Consider the following 25,654-nt stretch of genomic DNA (forward strand, 5'->3'; position numbering starts at 1 on the left):
CAATATCCCTTTAGAAATTCTATTCTGTGTTGCATTTAGGGAAAATTAGTTATGCTTATACAAAGCTTACCAAGGGTGACATGAGGGTCAAATCCTAGTGAGTACATAAATGAAAGTAACTCATCATGATTCCCAACATGTCAAACTTCAAACTAGAAACATGATAACACTTGGGAAGGGGGAACTTGTTTCCTGCCATGCCCTATATGAGAACCATGCTCATCTTCACAACACATTAATCAATCAACTCATATTATAGTCTCACTTCTCAGCCTTCCTACTAACATACCAGTCAACTCAGAGTCTAATCTAAATCTCTAACAGTCTGCACAGACCATTATTACCTGAACAATGCCTGATTTTTCACTTTATTTTTCCATGTGTCTCTTTTTCTTGTGCTCTGACATTCTTTGACTTAGCCTCAAAAACTTGAAGGGTTTTTATTTTTAATAATTTCTTTTGTGTGAATATTTGCCCCATGATCTTCATATTAGACTTCTTGCCATCTCAAACATGGCCACATTTTATCTTTCATGATTATATCCATAATAATGTACCCAGTAACCCTGCTATTCACGAGGTTGCGATCTGAAACATGTATATTAAAGCCAGCCAGAGCAGACAAATCTGAGAGACTCCTATCTCGAATTAATAAACAGAAATCTTGAAGCATTCATATTTTTTTACAAAAAAAAATCTTGAAGTAGAACTATAGTTCAAGTGGCAGAACACCATCTGTAAGTGAAAAATCCAACTGAGAGAGCATATGGACATGAGTTCAAGCCCCAGTACTGGCACAGGAACAACACACAGACACACAGACACAGACATAGACACAGACACACACACACACACACACACACACACACACACACACACACACACACACACACACACACACCAAGAACATAAAGGAATTTTGTTGTTGTTGTTGGTTGTGGGGCTTGAAATCTGGGCCTGGGCACTGTCCCTCAGCGGAAAGCAAAATAATGAGTCAAAAAACAAGGGGTAAACTAATTCAACAGTAAAAACTCACAGACATGTTGGAAATGAACTTTATGGTTTGGGAGTGTTGGGGAGGGAGGGAAAGTGGGAGAAAAAAAAAATTAATAAGGTGGGGTAATAACCTTTGGACAAGAAATGTACTCACTATCTTACATATGTAATTGTAACCCTTCTGTATATCACCTTGACAATAAAATGAAAATTTAAAAAAGAAACAATTAAATTACTTGGCAAAGGATTTTGATTTGTAAGAAATAATGACAACTATTTAAAAGAGTTTTATAAAAATAATAATAAAATAAAATAAAATAAAAGAGTTATATAAAATAATATTAAGGCTATACTTGGGTAGGGAAGTAAGGATTATAAAATTATGAATAATTCATTAAATTATGATTTAAAGGTCAATTCTAAAATTCTTTTGTAGCAAGTAATTATAAAAGGCACAACATTAGATTAAAAAACGAATGCATTAAAGTAAAAAAGAGAAAAGAAAGTTATTTGTTTCTAAATTACAAATAAATTATTCAATTAAGAATGAAAACAAGACCAGAAATATTGAAAATAAAGTTTTAATTACATTATGATCCAAATCCTCTTACAAGTACTTAATGACATACATGTATATTTTAAAGACCAAGACATTGCATGTAAGATCTCAGTTCATTCATTTTAGACTGAAGACAGGATTTGTTTTTCAGATCTACAAGAAAGGGAATTTTAAATAAGAAATCTAGCTTTGACAACCTTATAATGAAGAAAAAATTGGGATTGATTAACTTTGTGATTAAAATTTTCTATAGTTAAGGTGTTCCTTAATAAGACATACTTATCTTACCTATTCTCTTTGTATTAAGAAAAGAATAGAGTAAATATATAAGGACATATATTTGCGTAAGGAACTTTGAAACCTCTTCATGCTCTTGAAGGTAATTTTTGTCTCTACTAAGCAAACAAAAAAGCTTTTTGGCTGTACTTGTCAGGAAAAATAAACTAGAAATTCTCATGCATAATTATATAAAATAACTTTAGATAAATTTACACTTAAAGAAATATAGCAGTTCTCTCTCTCTCTCTCTCTCTCTCTCTCTCTCTCTCTCTCTCTCTCTCACACACACACACACACACACACACCACACACACACACACACACACAGAAGGCCATAAAAGGCCTTTTAGAGAGCATGGACTATGCACACTGGGTTCTCTGCTTTATATGTTGAAAGGCAAGGGAGGGAGGGCGGGAGGAAGGGAATGAGGACAGGAGGGAGGGAGGAAGGAAGGAAGGAAGGAAGGAAGGAAGGAAGGAAAGAAAGATTGGATGGAGAGAGGGAAGGAGGGAGGGGGAGAAAATTGAAAAAGTTATACAACTCTTCTTTACTATAATTGTCCATTCTTTTGCTCATACCTCTGCAGCACATCATTAAGAGACTAGGAGACACAAATATATTTTTACATCATATCTTATCAGCATAAAGAAAAAGAGGTAAGGAAAAGTCAGGGTTAACCAATCCTTCCTCCAGCGAGCAGGGACAAAATGAAAATAAAAAGCATCAAAACTGATACACTGATACTGAGATAACTGCAGAAAGGAAAGATTTCAAGTAGGCTAGAGAGCAAATCCTACGAATGGATTAAACAACAATTACAGGAACTAGGGGAAAAGGAACATGATGCCCTTAATCCCACAAAACAAAACCCTATAAATCAAAAAGCTTTCAAAAATGGATTCCAAAACAGTTAGGTTGTTGCAATGTTTTATAATTTTCATAGCAACCTGACCACTCATAAAATCTTAAGGAGTTTTATCAACAGGTTGTTCAATTCCCAATTATCTGAGCTGATAAAAGTAGGGAGAAAAGAAAGATTTGCTTGGAAAATTGTATCAAATAACGCATACACATATTGTAAAGTCAACAAGTCTACTCATGCTGAATGCATGGAGCTTAGCCAGAAAAATGTTTATTCCTAAACATATTTAACAATTATGTATTCTGATTTAATTACTTTAATTAAACAATAAGTACTTAAAATACACGTTTATACCTATATTGTATATAGTATTATGTAAAATATAATTTCTATATATATAAATACAAAGGTACCCATAGAGGGGCCGATTATATCACTTTGTGCTCATATATAAGCTAATGTTATAAAAAAGAATGTATTCTTGGATATTACTTATACCTTCTAGCTACTCAGGAGGCTTATACTTGGAGGATCACAGTTAAAATCCATCCATGGGCAAAGAAGTTTTTGAGATTCTATCACCAATTAGCCAGGAAAAAGTCATGCTACAGGCATGTTTCAAGTGGTTGAACTCCCGCTGAACTCTAGACCTGAGCAAACTTGATGTCTTGAGTTCAAGTCCTGGTATTAGCATAAATGAAAAAAAAAGTATTCTTGGCTTCAAAAATCCCATCAAACGCCACCATATCTAATTACAGAAGATCCTCTTTATCATCTCAAAGAGGTATTCAGATAATGCTAAATTATAATGAATTTACTATTTCAGAGAGTAAATGCCTACTGTTTTCTTATAAGAAAAAAGACAATTTAAATTATGCAAACTTTCTTCCTTAAATTTAACTAAAATCTCTTGACTTGCTGCAACCATCTGTTAGTCGTATACTTACCCCTTAAAATTTTACTTAAAAAGTCTAATCCCTACTCTATTTCATATCTTTAATCACTTTAAGTAGAGATGTCATCAGTTATGGCCTTATCCATGGAAAGAAAATGTTTTTATAATTCAGAGTAGAAATGATTGTCATATAAACTCTAAAAAATCAAATCTGTTTTGTCTTATGGGAAAACATGCTTTGAACTCTAAGTCTCATTCTTGTCTGGCCAGTACTCCAGCACGTAGTGATGCCAAAATATAATATATGTAAATTCAAAACATCACAGTAATCCCCCTGGAATAATTAATATACACCAAAATTCATGGGAAAGTATAACAGACTGTACTCAGGCCAGGATCCCTGGGAGGAGAGAAAGCTGAGCACAGAAGCTGAATGAAGGGAATGTGGTCCATAGGCATAAATCAGAGTAGAACAATAAAATCTCCTCTTAATAAGGGGACAGTAAGGATAAGGGAGAGTGATATAGGGGTGAAGTGGATGTTAGAGATGAACTGGACAACTTGAAGTGAAGGGGAGGTTGGGAGGGAAAAACCTGGGAGAAAATGAGGTAAGGGGTGATACTGTTCAAAAGAAATGCACTCATTACCTGACCTTTGTAACTGTAACCCCTCTGTACATCACCTTTACAATAAAACCCATCATACATCCGTGCATGGAAATGTTACAATGAATCCCCTTTGTACAATTAATAAATGCTAATGAAAATTTAAAAAATGAAAACACTAGTTGAGTACTCATGGCTCTTACCTGTAATCCCTCAGTTGGCTGAGATCTGAGGACTCAGGTTAAAATCCAATCTGAACAGGAATGTCCATGAGACTCATCCCCAATTATTACCACCAAAACTCTGAAAGTGGATCTGTGGCTCAAGTGATACAGCACCAGCTTTGGGTGAGATAGTTCAAATGAGGGCTAGGAAGGTGGTTCAGTGGTAGAGTGTTTGCCTTGCATGCATGAGGCCCTGGGTTCGATTCCTCAGCACCACATAAGCAGAAAAAAAAAAAAAAAAAGCCAGAAGTGGCGCTGTGGCTCAAGTGGTAGAGTGTTAGCCTTGAGCTGAAGAGCTGAGGGACAGCGCCCAGGCCCAGAATTCAGGCCCACAACCGGACCCCCCCACCAAAAAAAAAAAAAAAAAGAATGTGCCTTGAGTTCAAGGTTGAGTACTGGCCCACAAAAGAAAGACAGAAAGAAAGAGAGAGAGAGAGAGAGAGAGAGAGAGAGAGAGAGAGAGAGAGAGAGAGAGAGAGAGAGAGAGAGAGAGAGAGAGAGAGAGAGAGAGAGAGAGAGAGAGAGAGAGAGAGAGAGAGAGAGAGAGAGAGAGAGAGAGAGAGAGGAAAGATAGAAAGAAAGAAAGAAAGAAAGAAAGAAAGCTACTTTTAAAATATATTCCACTTTAGAGAAGTCTTTCTTTAAGTCTTTAGCCCATTTAGTAATCAGACAGTTGTTGTTGTTGGGGGATTTAATTTTTTGAGTTCTAAGTATATTTTAGATATGAAACCCTTATCAGTTGTATGGCTAGTGAAGATCTTCCTCCAATCCATGGGCTTTCTATTGATCTTGCTTGCTATGTCCTTTGCCATGCAGAAGCTCTGCAGCTTCATGCAATCCCATTAGTCCAACCTTTCTTTGATTTGTTGTGTTTCTAGACTAAAGACTTAAAGAGAGACTTCTCTGAATAGAAAACAAGAATGGCCAATAGACGCAAAAAGAAATGACTCAACTTCTTTAGCCATAAAAGAAATGCAAATCAAACAACATTGAGATTCCACCTCACCCCAGCTAAAGTGGCTACAATCAAGAAATCTAATAGATGGTGGAAGGGATGTGGCCAAAAGGGAACCCCACTGCATTGCTGGTGGAAATGTAAACTTGTTCAACCACTGTGGAAAGCAGTATGGGGATTCCTTAAAAGACTCCACATAGAGCTCCCCTATGACTCAGCAATCCCACTCTTAGGCATTTACCCAAACGATCACAAACAAGGCCATACTAAAGCTACCAGCACAACTATGTTTATTGCAGCATTATTTACCATAGCTAAGATATGGAACCAACCCAGATGCTCCTCAGTAGATGAATGGATCAAGAAAATGTGGTATATATACACAATGGAATTATATGCCTTCATCAGAAAGAATGACACCGTCCCACTTGTTAGGAAATGGACTTGGAGAAAAATCATATTAAGTGAAGTAAGTCACACTCAAAGCAACACAGGTCCTATGGTTTCCCTTATCTCCAATAACTAGTATATTTCTAGAACAAACAGAAGAGGTCAAAAGCTATGTACACATGACCATATAACCTGATGCTAAGCAAAATGAACCCGAAGTTAGGTACATAAGATATTTTATCTTTTTTGTTGCTCTTTTAAATGTATTTACAATGTACTATGTGAGATTTTTGTCTCTTTGTATGTTCTTCCCCCATGGTACAACCCCTGTTATCACTGTATTTGATTCCAGTGTCCTGCATCATGTATTTACATTTTTCTAATTTGGGGAGGGGAAGGGAAATAAGAAAATGCTGAAATTAGGATACAGGTTGACACATTGTTACAATGAGATGTACAGACACTATGTTGAAAATGAACTTTACAAATTTGCCGGGAGAGTAAGTTGGGGAGGTGGAGTGGAAAGGAGGGGGTAACAATGCTCTATATGAAATGTACTCATTACCTTGCTCATTTAACTGTAACCCCTCTGTACAGTATCTTTATAATAAAAATATCTATTTAAGATTTTTTAAAAATTCCAGTTCAAGGTTCAGTACTGGCACAGACACAACAAAAACACAAAGTTTCTTAAACTGTATTGAAAATGATACTTTTTGTTTTGGTTGCTGTTGGGTTTAGGGGCAACATGAGGAGTTTTCTCTGGACGTTTGATACTGGCAGAGTTGTGAATTGTATAGAGTGTATAGAATTGTATAGAGGAGCAATTTCTATCTCATATGGTAATTCATATCCAGCTGCCCCAATCATACACAACAGAGGATACAGTTTTATCAATCTCAGAAATATACTGACCAACTCCATGAATAGGTTAGCTATTGTACTAAATTATTGAGATATGAAATTTTGTGGAGAAAGGAGAAGATGTAATATCTACATCTTGGATGAAAATACAAAAATTTATTTGAAAGAGACTAAGTAGGTTCTTGAAGCCACATACTGTATGAAATGTCTGTATCCCCTCCAAACTCAGTATTTTTACAAATTTAAGCACAGTTTTTTTCCCTGGCTGGCATAAATGGTGGTGTTTGGAGGTGAGTTCTTTTGGGGGTAATTAGGTCTATGTGAGCTTATGGGCGTAGAAGCATCCCAGGAAAAGTTTAGTGGCTTTATAAGCAAAGGAAGAAAAACCTCAGTTTTCTCTTGGTCTATGTGAAGACCAAGCAAAAAGATGACTACTGTCAAGCTAGAAACAGAACTGTCACCCTGACCTAAATCTGCCAGTGCCTCCAGCTTGGATTCCCCAGACCTCAGATCCTAAGCAATAAATACCTGTTGTTTAAGCCACTCAATCTATGACATTTTGGCTATGGTACTCCAACTAAGACAACACAAGGCATTCCTGTGTCTGAGCCCCTTCTTTTCTGGTAGTTTCTCAATAGGTGGCATTAAAATGCCACTGGGAAAGGTATTAAATCATTAATAGAACCATAGAACTGGTTTAGGTGAAAAAAATCAGGCAATGAAAATGGGAAGTTGAGAAATGTGGCATGCTGGCATCTCAGTAACTTTCAAATCCAGACATACAATACAATACAACACAATACATTGTATTTATTAACAACACAAAGCAGGAAAATAAATCACACAAAATGTCACTCCCACTTGGACTAGATTCTACCATCAGAAATAGTTCAGAGCAATTTATTCCAAAGAATTTAAATGTGTCATTTTATGTGTAAGCATTATAAGATGGTTAAACTGGGGTAGGGTCCAAGAAGAAAGGAACTCAAGTCATGAAAGTCATGAAAGAAGGGAAATGTTGGAAATAAGGTGAAGAGGGAAGGAACATTAAAACTTTCACCCTTTTCACAATGTTTTAAATAGATTCATTCTCCCTCATTATTTTGCTCTAATACAGCCTTAAAGAGCTAAAAGTTTACTTGGATTCTGTCTATTATACAAAAAAACAAAAAGCTGTGACTCTTTTTTGGTGTTTATGTGCAAATTTATTATTCTGGCACCATGCCAGTGGCTCATTGTAATCCTAGCTATTAAAGTGGCAGTGATTTGAGGATCACGGTTCAAAGCCAGCCAAGGCAGGAAAGTCTGTGAGACCCTTTTTGTCAATTAACCATCCAAAAGGTCAAATTGGAGCTGTGGCTCAAGGGATAGAGTGCCAGCCTTGAGTGAAAAAGCAAAGGAAAGCACCAAGTCTCTGAGTTCAAGCCCCATTACTGGCACACATAAACAGAAAACTCAAAAATTTTTCTAGTATACAAAATTTTTTGTGTTATTTATATATGTTCATATGTGACAACTTTGTATGATATATTATATATGATAAAATAAGTATGGTTGAAATATTTTATTGGTTGTCAAAAATTTTAAAAATAATGTATGAATGAAAGCACTACAGAAATGTTTTCATGTCTTGAAACCATTTATTTCTATATTAGAAATATAGATGTTATTCTCATATTTAATTTCTATGGTCTTTGTAAATGAAAAATGGGCATGGAACAATTTGCTTTAGTGCTTAGTGGCAATACATTTAATTTTATATTACTTTAATTTTAAATTGCTTTTAAGCAAAGAGTGTTGAAAATTCATCATGATGTCTATACTGAAAATTATAGCTCTGTTAGTCATAAATTAAGGAACAACATTTTTTTAGAAAATAAAAGGCATATTTCTGTTTCTCTGGAATACAATAAATATATATTTACAGGAGTATGTGTGTGGCATCTGAATTATACAATTTTTGGCTGAGTTTATGTTCACAATCTAGCAAAATTTATTTAAAAATGTACATGAGATGCAGAAATTCTTAATCTGAGTCTGTTAATTAGTGGCCTTTGAAAGTGATCTGGAAGTCCCCATCATTCCTAATTTCTATTAAAATACTTGTGGGCATTGCAAAAATTATATTATCAATCATCTAAATTGTTTTTGATTATTAGTGAGCAATGAATCGACACTCACATTTCATTAATTTTTTTAGGGTAAATCAGACATCCTACAAATATAAGATTGATAACAAGGGTTAAATGTGTTCTTACAATGAATTGGACTATATTTGATTACATTTTTTTTCTCCAACATGAATTTTAACAAACCCGTTCTTACTGTCTTCATGGCAACTGAATAAGATATTCAGCAGTCAAGAAAAAAATCTCATGGAGACATACTTACTCATCTACTCCTATAAATTAGGACATTTGAAAAATATCAGAGTAGTAAAATATTTAACTTGTGTTCCAACATCCTTCGTTTATGTGCAGCTTCTCAGTAAAAGTTCTTATTCCTTGAGGATTCACCTCCTCAATGATGGTTTTTATATAAAAATAGATTGCCCCTCACACCCAAGGCCCAACTATAATCTCCTGGGACCACTGACAGCAATATCAGCCATTAAGAAGTCATCCTACAATGCCTGTCATCATATTGCACGTGTTTTGTCAAGGTATATATTCTTAAACGCCTGGTTGTGCACTTTCTGCAGTGCCACCTGTCAGTTAGGCAGGAAGAGCCAGCAACCCCGCCACTGCTTTCTCCTCTTTTATGGAAGTGTTTCAGCTTGGCATGTGAAGTACTCACACAGATAATTAGTCCTCCCCTTGGAGCAAATTCATGAAGAGAATCTGATATTTTCCACAATCTCTCTTGACTACATTTTTTGAATGGATGTTACGACTGTCCCTCCAAAGGTTCATGTGTAAATATTCTGAGTTCTGCTGGGTGCTTTTGCGGGTGGTTGGAAACCTAAGAAATAAGGTCTAGTTGGAGATATTGTGAGAATTGTGAAGCATTGTTCTCTCTTTTGTGTTTTTCCTGTGTGCGAAGGTAGGCAACTTCCTCTAACCTCCACCCCCTCTATAGTGAACTCCCTTGACTTCTCTCCTTATCAGATGATTATCTCAAGTATTTCCTTAGTAATGGAAACCTGACTAATAAAACAGGCAAATGAACAAATGAAGAATACTAAAAATGGTACATTTAAATTTCAGTATAAATCTCAGTTAAATGCTCTCAATTTTAGTTTTCAGTTTGTTGAAGGGATAACTGAAGAAGCTTATAGTTATTTAAGGACGGCATGATTATGTGAGCCAGACAGACTTGGGTTTGAATCCTGATTCTACCACTTTGTTCCTACAAAATTCTGAGCAAGTCACTTAACTGCAGCAGTAAAGGACCATTCTCCTGTAATGGATGTGAATCTTACATGTGGCTGAACTGGTTCTAGGAACACCCATCACCTCCTTAATAAAAGTGAAGCAAATAATATCTATTCTTATGAACATTGTTATTAATATTTTTATTCACATCACAGTCTTTTATCATGGCTATCATACACTGGCTTAATCAAAAACAAAAAATGTGAAATTTTGAATTTATTACCATAATCTTCACTGCACTGGGTAAGTTTTCAAGAACCTTAAAGCACAATGTGGGCATGGTGGCACACGCCTACTCTCTGGTCAACAGGCAGGCTGAGGGGATTGAGCCTGAGGCCAGCTTTTCCTTCTCAAAAGGAAAAGGAACAAGGTTGGGTGGGAGGAGGAGCAAGCAGGTGACAAAAAGTGGAGAGGTGAAGAAGTAGGAGGAGAAAGAAAAAGAGGAGGAGGAAGATCAGGATAAAGAAGTAACTTAGAAGAAGGGGAAGGGGAGGAGAAGGAGAAGGAGGAGGAGAAAAAGAAGAAGGAAAGTTTAAATTATATAACTGTAAAAAGAGTTCCTTCTTAGGTCTTATCCTTTTATCCTCAAAAGTATCATCAGAAAATATCATTTATTTAGAACAAGTCTCTAATTTCTTACCTCAAATGAGAGCTTCCAGATTGCTGAAGAATCATTGTGTCCTAACATTTAAATTATTCACATACAACAACAAAATATTGCTTGTTTTATATATCCAATCTTTGGTTTCTCTGGAACTCTTTATGGCAAAATTTGTCTGGCTGCAGAACAAGAAGGAAACAACATTCTGATGCCAGATACTGAAGATCAATAGCTATTTCCCTAAGTTTATAACACAATTAAAATGTGTAACAGGAATAAATTTCCCTTCAAACCCTAAAGCTAGCCCAGAATTATTGACAAAGTCAAAGTTACGTGGTGTAACATTTTTATTATGTTTATGGATAATATGAAGGTGTTTATGGCTCATACATATAATTTGTTAAGAACACTGAAGAGGAAGTATCTTTTGCCTTAGGAAGACATCAATTGTTTCAAAAGTTCTTTAAGGTTTCAAAATTTCTAAAGAGGTAAATCTGTGCTTCATAGCACCAGTTTGTATTATGTATATTACCAGTCTGTGTTTGTATTTTACCTAAAGCTTCAAACTGAAGGCTAATGGTTAAAAACATTCTTGAATTTAGTAGAACCCATTGAACTACTCCACAAATTTGTCCCTGTCAACAATAATTCTATGAATGTATGTATAATGGGCATGTCATAAGTTTATGAGGGAGCTAGGACAAGACAAATTATGATGCATTCAAAGAGAAAAATAGTGTTTCTAGTATGTGAAAATCAAAGAAATTTTATAAAATTCATTATTCACAGAAAAATAGATACTGAGTGATGGAATGGACTGCTGAGAATATTATTCTTTTCTGTAATAAAATCAGATAATCAGAAATCTTCACAAATGGATGTAAAAGGCAAATGTTTGAAAGACTCTAATTGGTTATAACAGTTTTCTAATAATAACTTTTAAACATTGTACACTTGGAAACTATAGTGGTAAATGGAGTCAAATGTATCTTGGTTTTTTATTCTAATTCCTCCCCTTATTGGCATTTAGTTTTAATTACATTGCTTGCTTCTTTCATTATCATTAACCATGACACTGGTATAAACCTTGTCATTAATCGCTAATTATCATGGGTTTTAAAGCCTTTTATTGGCCATGAGCTGGTGGTTCAAGCTAATCCTAGCTACTCAGGAGGCTGAGATATGAGGACTGTGGCTTAAAGGTATTCTAGACAAAAAAGTCCATGAGACTCTTTTCTCCAGTTAACCAGCAAAAGACAAGTACAGCTGCGGCTCACATAGTAGAGCATCAGCATGAGTAAAAGACTTAAGGAACAGTGCCCAGGCCAAGTTCAAGCCACAGTTACCATCTCAAAAATAAACATTTGAGTGCATAAACACTGATTCCAAACTTATTTCCCTTTCTTTACATAGTCATTAGTTATGGATCCCATAGGTCTGCCACATTCATGGTGTTTGGATAGTATACACATGACATTTTTTTTATGTTAAAGAAATGGGAAGGTACTGTATAAAAAAGTTACATACTATGAAACCCAGTGTTGCATTGTTGTCCAAGAAGTTAGGTGTACTCATGGCATGTACTGTTCTGGATAAAATTCAGGATATCTCTAGCTAAATATGCAGAAGAACCATTAATACACAAGCACACAAGCACATGAGTAGGCATGTGTGTGTGTGTGTGTGCACACGTGCACACACACACACACACACACACTTCTACAGAGAGTATCTGTGTAAAATAGATCAATCATCTACAATTTTTTCCACTTTCCCTCATTCCCTGACAGAGTCTCTTGGCTAACTTCATTACAATTGCTACTGCTGGCCAATTCTTTCATTTAGTTTTTATGGAATCAATACCCTACAATGAACTTCCTATGTGGCTATGAATAAATTCATCATTATTTCAATGACACAGGCTACTTGACAGGAACTCCATCATCTATTTTTTTTCTAACTCCACAGATTTGCATTGTACTCACTCTTCCTCCCTTTAGAAAAAGAAAGCTGCTCTTCCTATTTTTTTTTAAAGTTAAGTTTGTACCGAGTATATAGCTCAGTCACATAGTGATTTATCTAGTATGCATAAGACACTGAGTTTGATTCCCAGCACTAAAAGATGGAATCAAATTAAGTCAAATCAAATAATATGAAGTAAAGTGAAGTTGCTTCATTCACTCCTTGATTTCAAGGGAATTTTCTTGTTTGTGAAAAGAACAACTTAAGTTTATTTCAAAGAACTTTTATAGATATTAACTTACATGTTCAGCCAACCATCAAAACCTAGTGTTTTAGCATCATGTTTGAATCCCTGCCAATAATTAGCTTCTGCTGGTCTTCCATTGAATTGTCTTTATAAACCTAGCAGCCCTTGTGCTTTATTTTCCCCTTGTTTTTTCATATTTAAGAGTCTCTGAGAACTCATCTTAGGAACTCCAGCCTGAATCCCTGCACCAGACAGCTGAAGTAAATAAGAAACAAATTCTCTAATATTGAATTACAAAGCACTAATTGCAATCTCCAGTCTCTTAGAATAAAAAGACTCTATCACCTATGACTATTGTAGGAAAAGGCCTTTCAGTTTTAAAACAGTGTTTATTTGCCAATGTTTTTTTGTTTAGTTAAGACTCACATGCTATTTGTTTTTGTACTAATCATGTTAAGTACCGCTACTTTATGCTCAACTAATTTTCATGTTTGAATAAATGAAAATTGCATACACACATAGGAATAATAATATGCATTTTATGTTTGCTCTTTCTAAGCATATTAAATTCATACTTGTTGAAAACATAGCTAAATGCTTTAGTCCTTGGCAAAATGAATAAAATAATCAGCATGCTAGTGATGGTCCTTCATCACAGAAGGAGAACATATTAACGCAGAGAAATCTGCAATGACAAAATGGGCAAAAAGAAGGAAAATGTCCCAGGATGAGACAAAGAATGACAATCACTTAAGATAGAGAGTCACTGCTTTAGCTTTGGAAGTTAGAGCATTTATCATTGAGATATTTCTTCTGATAATTCAATGACAGAAACAAACGAAAGGACACAACCAATACACTGAAGGGATTCACAAGTTATGTTTATTGGAAGAAGAGAGAATACTTGTTTTTGTGAGACTCAATTTATAGTGCAATTCTGTCTTAAATTACTACTCAGTTTTCTGGTTCTTTCCACAGTCTATATAACTAGCAACTTAGATAAATGCAAAATTTATATGGACATTATTGAACATTCTACTATCCATATTATTGCAGAATGTGTTACTAAATCATATAACACTATTTTATACATTTATACATAACATTAGTAATTACTAGTTCCTAGAAATATAAGCAATAGCATATGTTTTCTAATGTAGGAAAAAATGCTGCCCCAAAGAAACCCATATGGGTGAAATGATAAACTGGAAAAGACATAAATGTAATCCTTAAAATATATAAAATAAAAGAATGAACAACATATTATTTTTTAGTTAAATTTCTTCTTTTCATTCCCCAAATTCTTTTTTTCTTTTTTCTTTTTTTATTGTGAAAATACCATATAGAGGGGTTACAATTAAATGAAAAGGTAATGAGTACATTTCTTATCAAGCATTGTTGCCTCCTCCTGTTTCCCCTTCCCATCCCTTTTCCCCCTGGCCCACCATGTACCAAAGCTGTAAAGTTCCTTTTTCGACATAACGTCTTGTACATCTCATTGTTGCAATAGGTCCACCTGTATCCCTATTTAAATAATTTGTGTTTTTCCTTCCCCTCTCCAAATTATACCAGCATCAAATACAGTGAAAACAGGGTTATACTGTGGGTAATTACCTATATGGAAAATACAAAGTTTGAAGCGATAGCATTAGCTCTTTGTGTTTGAATGTCATAAATTACATATATGAATGGCTTCATCATCAGTATCAGTTTGCTCATCTTTATATCTTATTCTCTCTTCAACCATATCCCAAATATCAGAGATAGAGAATGTATGAAGGTTTTCATTGGCCAAAATTAATGAGCACCAGCTACAAAATATAGAATGTACAACAAAGACTCTGGGACAAAGACTTCAGTAATATATTACAATATTTTAAATAATATATCTTTGTTATAAAATTTCAATAGTATGAATATTTAAATAATTAAAATACATAGGTCTTAAAAATGTTTCAAAAATTATTATTTTTTTCTTTCAGTTAGAAGATTCTGAGGATCAAACACTGCTTTCTGGCTAGGTAAATGTCTACCACAGAACAACATAGCCAGCCAAAGTCTCCTTCCTTCCTTCCTTCCTCCCTTCATCCTTTTTCCCTTTCCATTTTTTGGGGGTACAAGTAGTACTGTGGTACGAACTCAGGGTCTTTGCTTACTCATTTGTTTGCCCAATGGTCACTATACCACATGATTCATGCTTCCAACCCTGCTTTTTCTGGTTATTTTGGTGACTGAATCTTACAGACTTCTCTGCCTAGACTAACTTTAGATTATAACTCTAGATCTCAGCCACCTGGTTTGTCTGTAATATTTACTTATTTTTATCTTCTCTTCTTACTCCCACTTTTATTTTATGCTTTATTATTTTTCTACATATGTGTTATAGAAAATTCTTGTTGGATAGTGCACAACAGAAAATCATCCAGTTAAAGATTTTGAGGTTAATTAAATAATATTATTTCCCTTTTTCCTATTACTCTCTGAACTTCACTTCTCAGTGTTGTTTAACCAACTTTTCTAATAAGAACTGTGTCATGTATGCATATAATTCTAATTTTTATCACCATATCCAATCAATAAATATAAGCATCTCTCTAATAACTTGTATATTTTTAACCTGTTTGAACACTTGTTAATCTTGACTGCTAGGGACTTTAAAAATAGACTTGTGACCAGTAGAGGTGACTCAGGATATTTTGGCACTCCTTTTTTTAATGTCAATTTTTACTGTCATTATAACGTTAGCCATATTTTCTACTAAGTTTTCTTATTTGTAGTCTATTGCAATGTAAAATTGCTTTGCAAAATCCTCTGTTTTGTTTTCAATGACAGAAGAAAATGCAACATGAAATATATAGGTATATATTTTTGTAGACTTTCCATCTGAAGTGCTTTTGGTAAGGAAAAACTTCTTCCTTTTGGCTACTTACTTGAATTTACAATGTTGTCAAAATCTATTGAAATCATCCTTCTTCTTTGAAAAGATTGTTAGATGAATCTGTAATTTCTTAGCAACCTATATGTAGTTATAAAAGTACCAAAAATAAGCAGGAAAGGAAGTAATCCCACTTTTTGTGGAAGATTGGATTTCTGCATGTGAGATACTGAGCAATGTGATGTGAGGAAAAATTGTTCAAGACTTACCAGTAACTTAATGGAACATGATACCTGTTTCTGATTTCATTAGAAGTACATGAAGAAAGCGGGTCCTTGCTGCTTTTTTCTGTTCTGTTTTCAAAGGAAGTCATGTTAGAGAAAACAAGGGCATTACAGAGCTTCAGTAGACCTCGAGATGAAATCATTTTTTAGTCAACCATTCAACTGGGTCCCAAGTCACCAGCAAAGCCCAAGGTCTTGTTTTAACAGGTCCACAAGCACAACTTTTGCCTTCTGTGATGCCGTACATTAAATTGGGTAGTTGATTTTTTTTCAAGGCATTTCCTTTTTGGATTTTTCAGTAGAAAGGATTTTATATCTGTCAAAGTCACACTCTTTTTGGGGAACATAGTATCCAACCTGCATTCCACTGATCACAGATTTAAAGAGGAGAAGTAGATTGCTTTTCAGTATAAATTACTGAAAGCATTTATGAAAAGCACCTTCTGAAGTGTTCAGTTGTAGAGAGTTTAGACACATCTATCAGCAGGGCAACAAAACAGCCCTGTCAAATCCAGCTGTGTGCACGCACTTTCCTGAGGAGAGATTAGAAACTCAAGGGATCAAGTGAAGCTTAATGTCCTTTATGTATTTTTATCCTAATGACATTTTCTTTGCAAACTTGTCAGCTGCCTATTTTTCTTTTACTTATGTATCAAGTGTGATGCTTTCTAATAATAAGTACATGCTTGGTTAATAATCCTCTCCCAAATAACCGGCGATTAAAGAAAAAAAAACATTGGCTTACTGATGTACTCAATTATTTAAATCTATATAACCTCTCTCCTCAAATCCACAGAATAGCTTACAATGTAATAATTATATGGTGTTTTTACCCATATAATCATCAGATGATTACTGAAGCCTTTGTTCATTCCTATAAGGAAAGGGAATAAGATCCAAAGACAGATCCAATCTTTTAAATACATAGAAATATTTTAATTGCATTATTAATAACAATGTTTAAGTGATCACAGCATTTTTTAGGTGTGCTTCATCTTTTCATAATTTTATAGTGATTTTAAGTGAAACAATACTCCCCTTTGAAACACTTTCAGTGCAATAAACCAGTATTTAAATCAAAGGGGATTAAAGCATGCCTTTCAGAATATGTGAAAGTCCAAGAACAAACTGTATATTTCAAAGTGATTGAGTATTGGCTTTTCCCCAGCAGCAAGTTTTAACTAAGTACCATGCAAGTACAGCTTTATCTCATATTCTGTTTAATACACTGCTTGTCATTCTGTTTCTAATAAGGCAGAGGACCTATTTCCATTGAAAAGGAAAAGGAACACAAAAAGCACTTCTTAGCTCAGTTTTGTTGAGCTCATTAGCTATTTCTCACCTTTCACTTCAAATTTCATCTCCTAATCTGTTTTCCCTGCACCTGAGAAAAGCCAAGATCTCCTGCATCTTTGTGTAACTCAGATTCACCTGAGATTTCATGCCTTGGTATTCGTAGCAATCCTAATCACACCAAAAACACTGGATTTTGTTCATAGGTTATAAGACCTCTATTTACCTCTCCAGCAAAGCTTCTGGAAATTTCTCTGAAAAGTGCCTCAGGTCTCCAGTGCTCAAAATCTAATACTAAGGAGCAGTAGAAGACAGAGACGTTATTCCAGAGCGGTTTACACTTGTGTTAATTCAAAAACTGCTGCTAAAGTTCTATAAGTTGCAAAGGCAGAGAAACTAGTAAGTCCTCTTTGAAAGATTTCAGGGCACTCACAAGTATGGTTTACAATGATGAATGCAGAGGTATTTTTCCCACCACAGAAGGTAAACATGCACCTCAAACCAGTATAACAGGTTAGAGTCTTTCTCCAGTACTGCTCCCCTCAGGCTGTAACTTAGAAGCACAGACACTAAGGCACCTTCCTGCCTAGATTATTTTTATTTCTACGAGCAAAAACCAAAAATTCATATTCCCTTAAAAAATTATCAAGGGAGTTCCTCCACAGACTTTCAACTGATGTCTGTCTTCTGGTTATAATTAAAGGTAAGTAAATGTTTTATAAAACTAATGCAATTTTTAATGCAGTCAAGAGAAGAACTGGGGCCTGGATAGACCTACAACAGCCTCACTGAAAATTAGCCAATACTTTCAAGGTTACAAAGGCAGAAACTAAACAGTGTCAGGAGAGAAGGCATGTGTTACACTGGTTTTTCCCTTATGAAAACAGAAAGCAAATGCCTCTTAAAAAATAGTATGCCAAATTCACCCATGAAATTACCTAACTGGCTCTGGCCAGGTAGGGTGGAGACCTGGATTCTGGCAACTGCTTCTGTGAAACTAAGGGAGATATTCTTAACTTTGTACAATGTGTTTGCTGCTCAGCAAAGCCAAACATGGACTCTAGACTCCTTAGGCTTTTCTAGCTAGAGTGTGTTAATATTCTACTATACTTTTTCCTTCTTGTGACACCCCATTCAGGGAAGAAGTCTGGGAAAGTAGCTTAGTGGTAAGCGTTTGCAATGCATCCATGAGGCCTTGGATTCAATTCCTCAGCACCGCATAAGCAGAAAACCCGGAAGTGGCACTGTGGCTCAAGTGGTAGAGTGCTAGCCTTAAGCTGAAGAGCTGAGGGACAGCACCCTGGCCGAATTCAGTCCCATGACCAACAAATAAAAATTTAAAAAAAAGAAAAGGGAAGAAATAAGGTATAAAAAAGAGAAAATCTGTAATGGACAGTGGTAAAAGCACCAACACAACTGCTATCAGCCTATGGAACTAGTCAATGTAGATGATGAATAGCACAAAGAAGACAACCTCACCCTGATTCAAGAAAATCTTCCCTTACAAGGTTGCTCCAGCTTGTAAATATTTAGAAATACCTGTTGTTCTATAAACATCAAATAAAATTACTATATACTCTTATTTACCAAGAAATGAATAGCCTTGAACATGTTAGATCAAGGATGAAAGGGAGAAAGAAAACCACAAAGTTCATAGAAACTGTGTTTCTGAGGAATGAGTTTCTGAGGTAGGACTCAGTTGCTGGCTAGTCATAAATTATTTTCCTCTTTCACAATTCTAAGAACATTCCTCTCTGTTACAAAGATACCAGGAAGAATCGAAAATGCTTATCATCCTGGCAGAAAAGAGATAAAAATCCTTTATGTGCCCAAATGTGGCCTAAGAAAAGCATGTTCTAGTAAGTTTGTTGTCTGCAAAGGAAGAAATGGTCACCCTTTCATCAGTCAAGCCATGGCCTTCTCTACTGTAACCAAATGGTAGGGCACCAAGAGTTTGCATGTTATACAAAGAGATAATTCTTCCTCTTCTCAGCAAATAATGCAGAGATGGTACTTATCCCTATTCCCTATGTCATATTATTCATCTTGGATTCATAGTTTCAAAGACTAGGAAAAGTTATTTGCATTCTATCCTATGCTCCAGAATTTATTTTATAATGGTGAGATTTTTATAAGCTTAAAGAGAAACTTCTCTGAAGAAGAAAGAAGGATGGCCAATAGACACATGAAGAAATGTTCAACATCCCTAGCCATAAAAGAAAGGCAAATCAAAACAACATTGAGATATCACCTCACTCCAGTTAGAACGGCAAAAATCAAGAACTCTAACAACAACAGATGCTGGAGGGGATGTGGACAGAAAGGAACCTTACTTCATTGTTGGTGGGAAAGTAAACTTGTTCAACCACTTTGGAAAGCAGTATGGAGGTTCCTCAAAAGACTTCACATAGAACTCCCCTATGACCCAGCAATCCCACTTTTGGGCATTTACCCAAATGTTTACAAACAAGACCACACTAAAGCTACCAGCACAACTATGTTTATTGCAGCATTATTTACCATAGCTAAGATATGGAACCAACCCAGATGCCCCTCAGTAGATGAATGGATCAAGAAAATGTGGTATATATACACAATGGAATTCTATGCCTCCATCAGAAAGAATGACATTGCCCCATTTGTTAGGAAATGGAAAAACTTGGAAAAAATTATATTAAGTGAAGTAAGCCAGGCCCAAAGAAACATAGGTCCCATGGTTTCCCTTATTTGTAATATCTAGTAGATGTATGAGTCAAGTGGAAAAGGTCAGATAATGTGATGTCAGGAAAATGAACCCTTAGATATGTATTTTAATGTTTTTTTCTTTTATGCATGTGTTTCTAACGCATTTATAAGATTATCTCTTTGTTGCTTTGTATGTCCCTCCCCCACAGTATAACCCCTGCTTTCACTATATTTGATGTCAGTATAACTTGTGGAGGAGATGGGGAAAAACCAGTTGTTTAAGGATACAGGTGGACCTGTTGCAACAATGAGAAGTACAAGTTGTCATGTCCAAAACAAGCTTTACAAAGTCGGTGGGGGAGGGGGAATGGGGGGGAAGGAGAAGGATTGGGATTGGGATTGGGGGGGAGGCTGGGAAGTGATGTGAAGGGTAAACAAAGGAGGAGGCTGCAATGCTTGGTAAGAAATGTACGCATTATCCTGCCCATGTAATTGTAACTTCTCTGTACAGTATGTTCACAAATAAAATAAAATTAAATTAAAAAAAAAGAGTCTCATAAACTTTTCTGCCCAAGCTGGCTTTGAACCAAGATCCTCAGATCTCAACCTCTTGGAGTAGCTAAAATTCTAAGAGTGGGCTACCATCACCCAGTAAGAGCTTGCTTTTGACATTTGAAAAGATAATTGAGATCTGTTCACATCAAGTTGAAGATAACCTTAGTTCAACTTCACTTTCACTGGGGGAAAAAAAAAGTAGATCTCAAAGGCAGCTGTGTCTTCACATGGCACAAAGCAGATGGGCAAGAGAGAGCAACCCAACTCCCAATAGCCCTTTTTATGAGTCCACTTAAAGCTCAGGAGCTAAATATGTCTCTAGAAGCTCCACCTTCCAGGCCCACTGAAGTGTTTTCAACAAATAAATTTGGGAGCCACACATTCAACACCCTCTAAATGCCAACCAGAATGAAATTAAATAGCATCTATGCGTAGCATTAGAAAATCAGTATTCAAAGCACACAATGGAATTCCTGTGATAATCTTGATGATATTCAAACAAAAATACAATATTCTCATTGCCAAATCACTCAACAGTCAACCATATATTTAACATATAAAACAGAACATGTGTCTTACTGTAATTTTGACCAAAGGATATTCATTTGAACAGTCTTAATGAGCAGTCTTCAGATAATTTCCTTTTCTTTCCTTTTTTTTTTTTTAACAAAAAATAGTTACATCACTTGTGAAACTAAAGATTTCAAGACCTTTTAATTGATTTTGATCATTTTGAAACTCAGGCTCAGATACAGGACAGAATATTCTGCAGACAGCCCAGTTTTGTTTGGGTACTCTCAAAAGGAAAAGTCCAGGATATTTGATTAGTTTTATAATTTAGTAACAAGAAATATCAAAATACCTTACATTCACACATACAAATAAAGCTGCAAATGATCCCATTATATTTAATTCCATTATGATTTAAAGAAATATTAAACAAAATTTAAAATCAACAATTGAAGTGCCTTCACCTTCATTTGATTCACAGGTTCTCTTAAGAATCTTAATGCAAATTCATCTGGAATGGAGGTACAGCTCTGAACTATTTGTGGATCTACCAAGGATGTATCTCTCTTTTTTTTTTTTGGTCCGGTTGTGGGGCTTGAACTCTGGGCCTGGGCGCTGTCCCTCAGCTCTTCAGCTCAAGGCTAGCGCTCTACCACTTGAGCCACAGTGCCACTTCCGGCTTTTTTCTTTTTGCTTATGTGGTGCTGAGGAATCGAACCCAGGGCCTCAGGCATGCAAGGCAAGCACTCTACCTCTGAGCCACCTTCCCAGCCCCGCAAGGATGTATCTCAACTCAGAAAAGATCAGGAAAGAAAATGAACTCCTTATTGAAAAATGTTTTCAGATTATTGGGCAATTCAGCTCAGAATGAACATTAAGAAGATACTACAACTAAATGAAAGATACACATTTCTTAATATTTGAATTATATATTTTGGAGGAATAATACTCAATATATCTATCAGAAGCTATTATTTTAAATCCACAACAAGCTGTAGACTGGTGGCTCACGCTTATAATCCTAGCTACTCAGGAGGCTGAGATCTGAGGATCATGGCTCAAAGCCAGCCCAGGCAGGAAAGTCCATGAGACTTTTATCTCCAATAAACCAGAAAACAGGAAGTGGCGCTGTGGCTCAAGTGGTAGAGTGTTAGCCTTGAGCTGAAGAGCTAAGGGATAGCACCCAGGCCCAGAATTCAAGCCCTATGACCGACCAAAAAAATTGTTTTAAGTTAAATCTGTACATGCCTTTCTGATATATGCTAATAATTCTGGATATAACTGTTTTTTTCTACATAGGTATATGTAGGAGATCGAGCTGTCTTTACCCAGTATAGCATATTACCAGAAGTGTAACATGCATAAAATTGCCCAGAAAAATGAGAAAACAAATTAGAAAATATGAATGGCAAGAGGAAATATATCTATGTAATACTTTGCTTTATTTCAGTCCATAAACACAGATGTGTAACGGGACATGTTAGTCACAATATTAGCAAACAATCACATATCTTTCATACAAATCTATCATCACGTATGCAATTCTGACAACCTACATATTTCTCACATGCTTTGCCCAGGAAAAAATACTAGAGATAATTAAGATATATTGCAATTGAGCATGCTATCATTTGGTTCATAACACACAAATTATTCTCAGAATTATGATGAGTAAGTCTTTTATTTTCTGGTTTTAATTTTTTCTTTCCTTTTTTACATGGATGAACTTTAAATATATGTACACATGTGTGTATATTGTACTCAAATGTATACATATTTATATGTATACATATATGTATATATATAGACACAGCCATATAACTGAACAGTTTATGAACGCAATGCATCTCGATCAGTGTCACCTCTTTTAGGGTTTTTCTTTTGTAAAAATTATTAAATGAATTTTAAAAATATTTTATAACATATTTTAAAAAGATTTAAGGAACATACGGGAATAAAAATAAGATTTTTAAAACAGTGCTGTGAAGATTAAGGAAAGAAATAGAAATATCAAGAGGATGAAATAACTTTAGAGACCATGATATATGTCTGTAGATGGCTACTCACATGTGTCAGGTTTTTAAAGTGTGATTGTATTTTTAACTACTTGAATTGAATGGGATACTGGGCCATTTCTTTGTGGTACACTATATTTCATGAGAACACAATGTCGTAATTATCAGGTATATATCTTCCTCATTACCAAGTACATTTAAAAATGGCCTTGATCCCAATTTTTATTTATAAAGGAAATAAATAGTTCATAAGAGTTCTGACTTCTGGAAATTATGGCCATAGCTAAGCACTGCCCCATTTTCTATTTTTCTTTCTTTAAGAAAGAAATGTTGTCACTCATAAACAGGGAACTTTGTATTTTTTTTCCAAACAACAAGCTGAAATGTGGGTGCCTAGGGAGGCCAGTGTCAACAAACTAGTCCCTTCAAAGGACAAAGGTACCTGGTGAAGTGGGTTCTGTAAAAGAAACCACACCACCTCAACTAAGAACTTCCCCAGCCTGTGCTCTCTCTACCCTTCAATGTGTAGTGATATTAATCAAAGGCATAATTAGCTTGTAAAGCTCAGAGATAGCAACACTTTCTTACAAATATAAATTTCACAGCTAGAGCCCCCCAAAAAGTCAATATTAAAGCAACAATGGAAAACGTCCAACATAGGAAATCCACTGACAGCTGACTGCACCATCTTCCCAGCATTACTTTGGAGGGCAAAAGGTTTAATTCTACTTTCTGCCACATTTGTGATTCTGTTGGTTGGGTTATTTTTTTTAAGACAAGCTGTTTTTTCTAGATCAACAATTCCAACCTCTTTGCCACTCCTCAGAGAACACCTAAAAATAGTGGCAGGGCACATGCATGTGAATGTATGTACCCACACAGAAACGCAGATGTGTTCTCTCTCTCTCTCTCTCTCTCTCTCTCTCTCTCTCTCTCTCTCTCTCACACACACACACACACATACACACACACACACAGAATTAACAACAGTGCTTTAATTTCTGATTGTGAACATTTCAGAGACTGTTGGTGCTTACCTTGTAAAGATGTGTTAGGTGAACTGGCTTCATTCTCTCCCATCTTATTATTTCTTTGTAAACGAAGCCCAGCAGTGTCGGGTTGTGTCATTTACCCTGCAAGCTTTGTGACCTTCTGACTTTCTACTGTAGTACTGAAACAGTACACTGCCTGCTCTCTTCTGTGAATAATTACCATTCTGCTTCCTGAGTTACCTGGGCTGCAGGACCTGTTTTACTATGAAGTGAGATCACATCCTTGGATCCAGTGTCCTGCTCTTAATGTGAGCCTCCACAATATGGCTTTGTTTCAGTTTTGATATTAACTTTTAACTCTGTACTTTTTCACTTCGGTCCAGAAACACTATTTGCATGTTTCCATGAAACAAATTCTGTGTTAACAATGTGCCATGGTTCAGAGCCAGGGTTCTTTTTACTATTTTTATTTCAATTTTTTGTTCTCAATCTACTTTTCTTAAAGAAATAAATTAAATTTGAATAAATTATGCAGGATCCATGATTGTTTTTTTAATATAGGAAAGGAGGAACAGCCAGAGAGTCTGCTGTGTGTGGTGGTTTAAAGACAGACATTGGAGTGTCTATTTATTTCTCTGTGACTATAAAAGATGCATTGTATTCATAAACTGACATGTTAAATTGGAACTTCTTTGTACAAACTACTGAAAGATTATAAGAGAATAAACTCTAAAGAAGGAATAGAACATTCTTGAGATTCCAATTTTAAGCTAAAAGGTAGAAGATTAACATGGAAAACAAAACCAATAATGTATAACTGTGCTAAATATTGTGAATAATAGATAGTAAACATAAAATTGAGATGTTTGTGCTTCCTCCTCTTCCTCTTCCTTTTCCTCTTTCTCTTCCTCTTCCTTTTCTTTTTCTAGTAAGTAAAGGGACTGGAGCACTGATGTGGCTGAAAAATTTCTGATATCCGTCATACTACCTATTTTTTTGGGGGAGGTCTGGTTGTGGGGCCTGAACTCTGGGCCTGGGCGCTATCCCTCAGCTCTTCAGCTCAAGGCTAGCACTCTACCACTTGAGCCACAGCACCACTACTGGCTTTTTTCTTTTTGCTTATGTGGTGCTGAGGAATCAAACCCAGGGCCTCGAGCATGCAAGGCAAGTTCTCTACCACTGAACCACCTTCCCAGCCCCCGTCACACTGCCTATTAACTAAAAGATCCTCTCCTCTCCTTTCTTTCCTTTCCCCTCCCCTACTTTCCCTGTTCTTCCACTCCCCTCCTGCCCTCCTCATATGAAGCTCATGGTCTTCCTGCCTCTGTCTGCAAGTATTTGAAATACCAGCAGGTAACTACTTCCTCTGTAACTGGAAGATGTCAAAAGAATTACTCAGTCCAATCTTGAAGGCCATAAATATTTTATTTGTAGACTAGAATACTGATATTTCATTGTTTTTTGACAATAGGAAACTGATAAATGTTTGCTTAGATTAACTTGTTTCTGAAACAAAATATTCTCTAGCAAGATGAACTGTGAGTTAAAGATATGTAAGTAAGAGCTCACAAAACGATAGTGATTGATGTGTTTTGTGACCCATTAGATACCTGTAATTAAAGAGAATCTCC

General features: G+C 35.6%; 1 protein-coding gene across 1 annotated transcript in view; it reads right to left on the bottom strand.

Annotated features, from left to right (window-relative positions):
• Positions 1-24,310, bottom strand: part of LOC138804428 (inactive N-acetylated-alpha-linked acidic dipeptidase-like protein 2) — a gene marked incomplete at its 3' end in the record, with an annotated part of 713,471 nt that extends 689,161 nt beyond the window's left edge. The window contains exon 1 of the mRNA XM_069988683.1: positions 24,069-24,310. Coding sequence (XP_069844784.1) covers positions 24,069-24,159 — 91 coding nt within the window. The remainder of the gene's footprint in view (positions 1-24,068) is intronic.
• Between the last annotated feature and the right edge of the window lie 1,344 nt (positions 24,311-25,654).

This window comes from Dipodomys merriami, unplaced genomic scaffold, assembly GCF_024711535.1.
Source record: "Dipodomys merriami isolate MVZ:Mamm:240054 unplaced genomic scaffold, mDipMer1.0.p SCAF_363, whole genome shotgun sequence".
NCBI lineage: Eukaryota > Metazoa > Chordata > Mammalia > Rodentia > Heteromyidae > Dipodomys > Dipodomys merriami.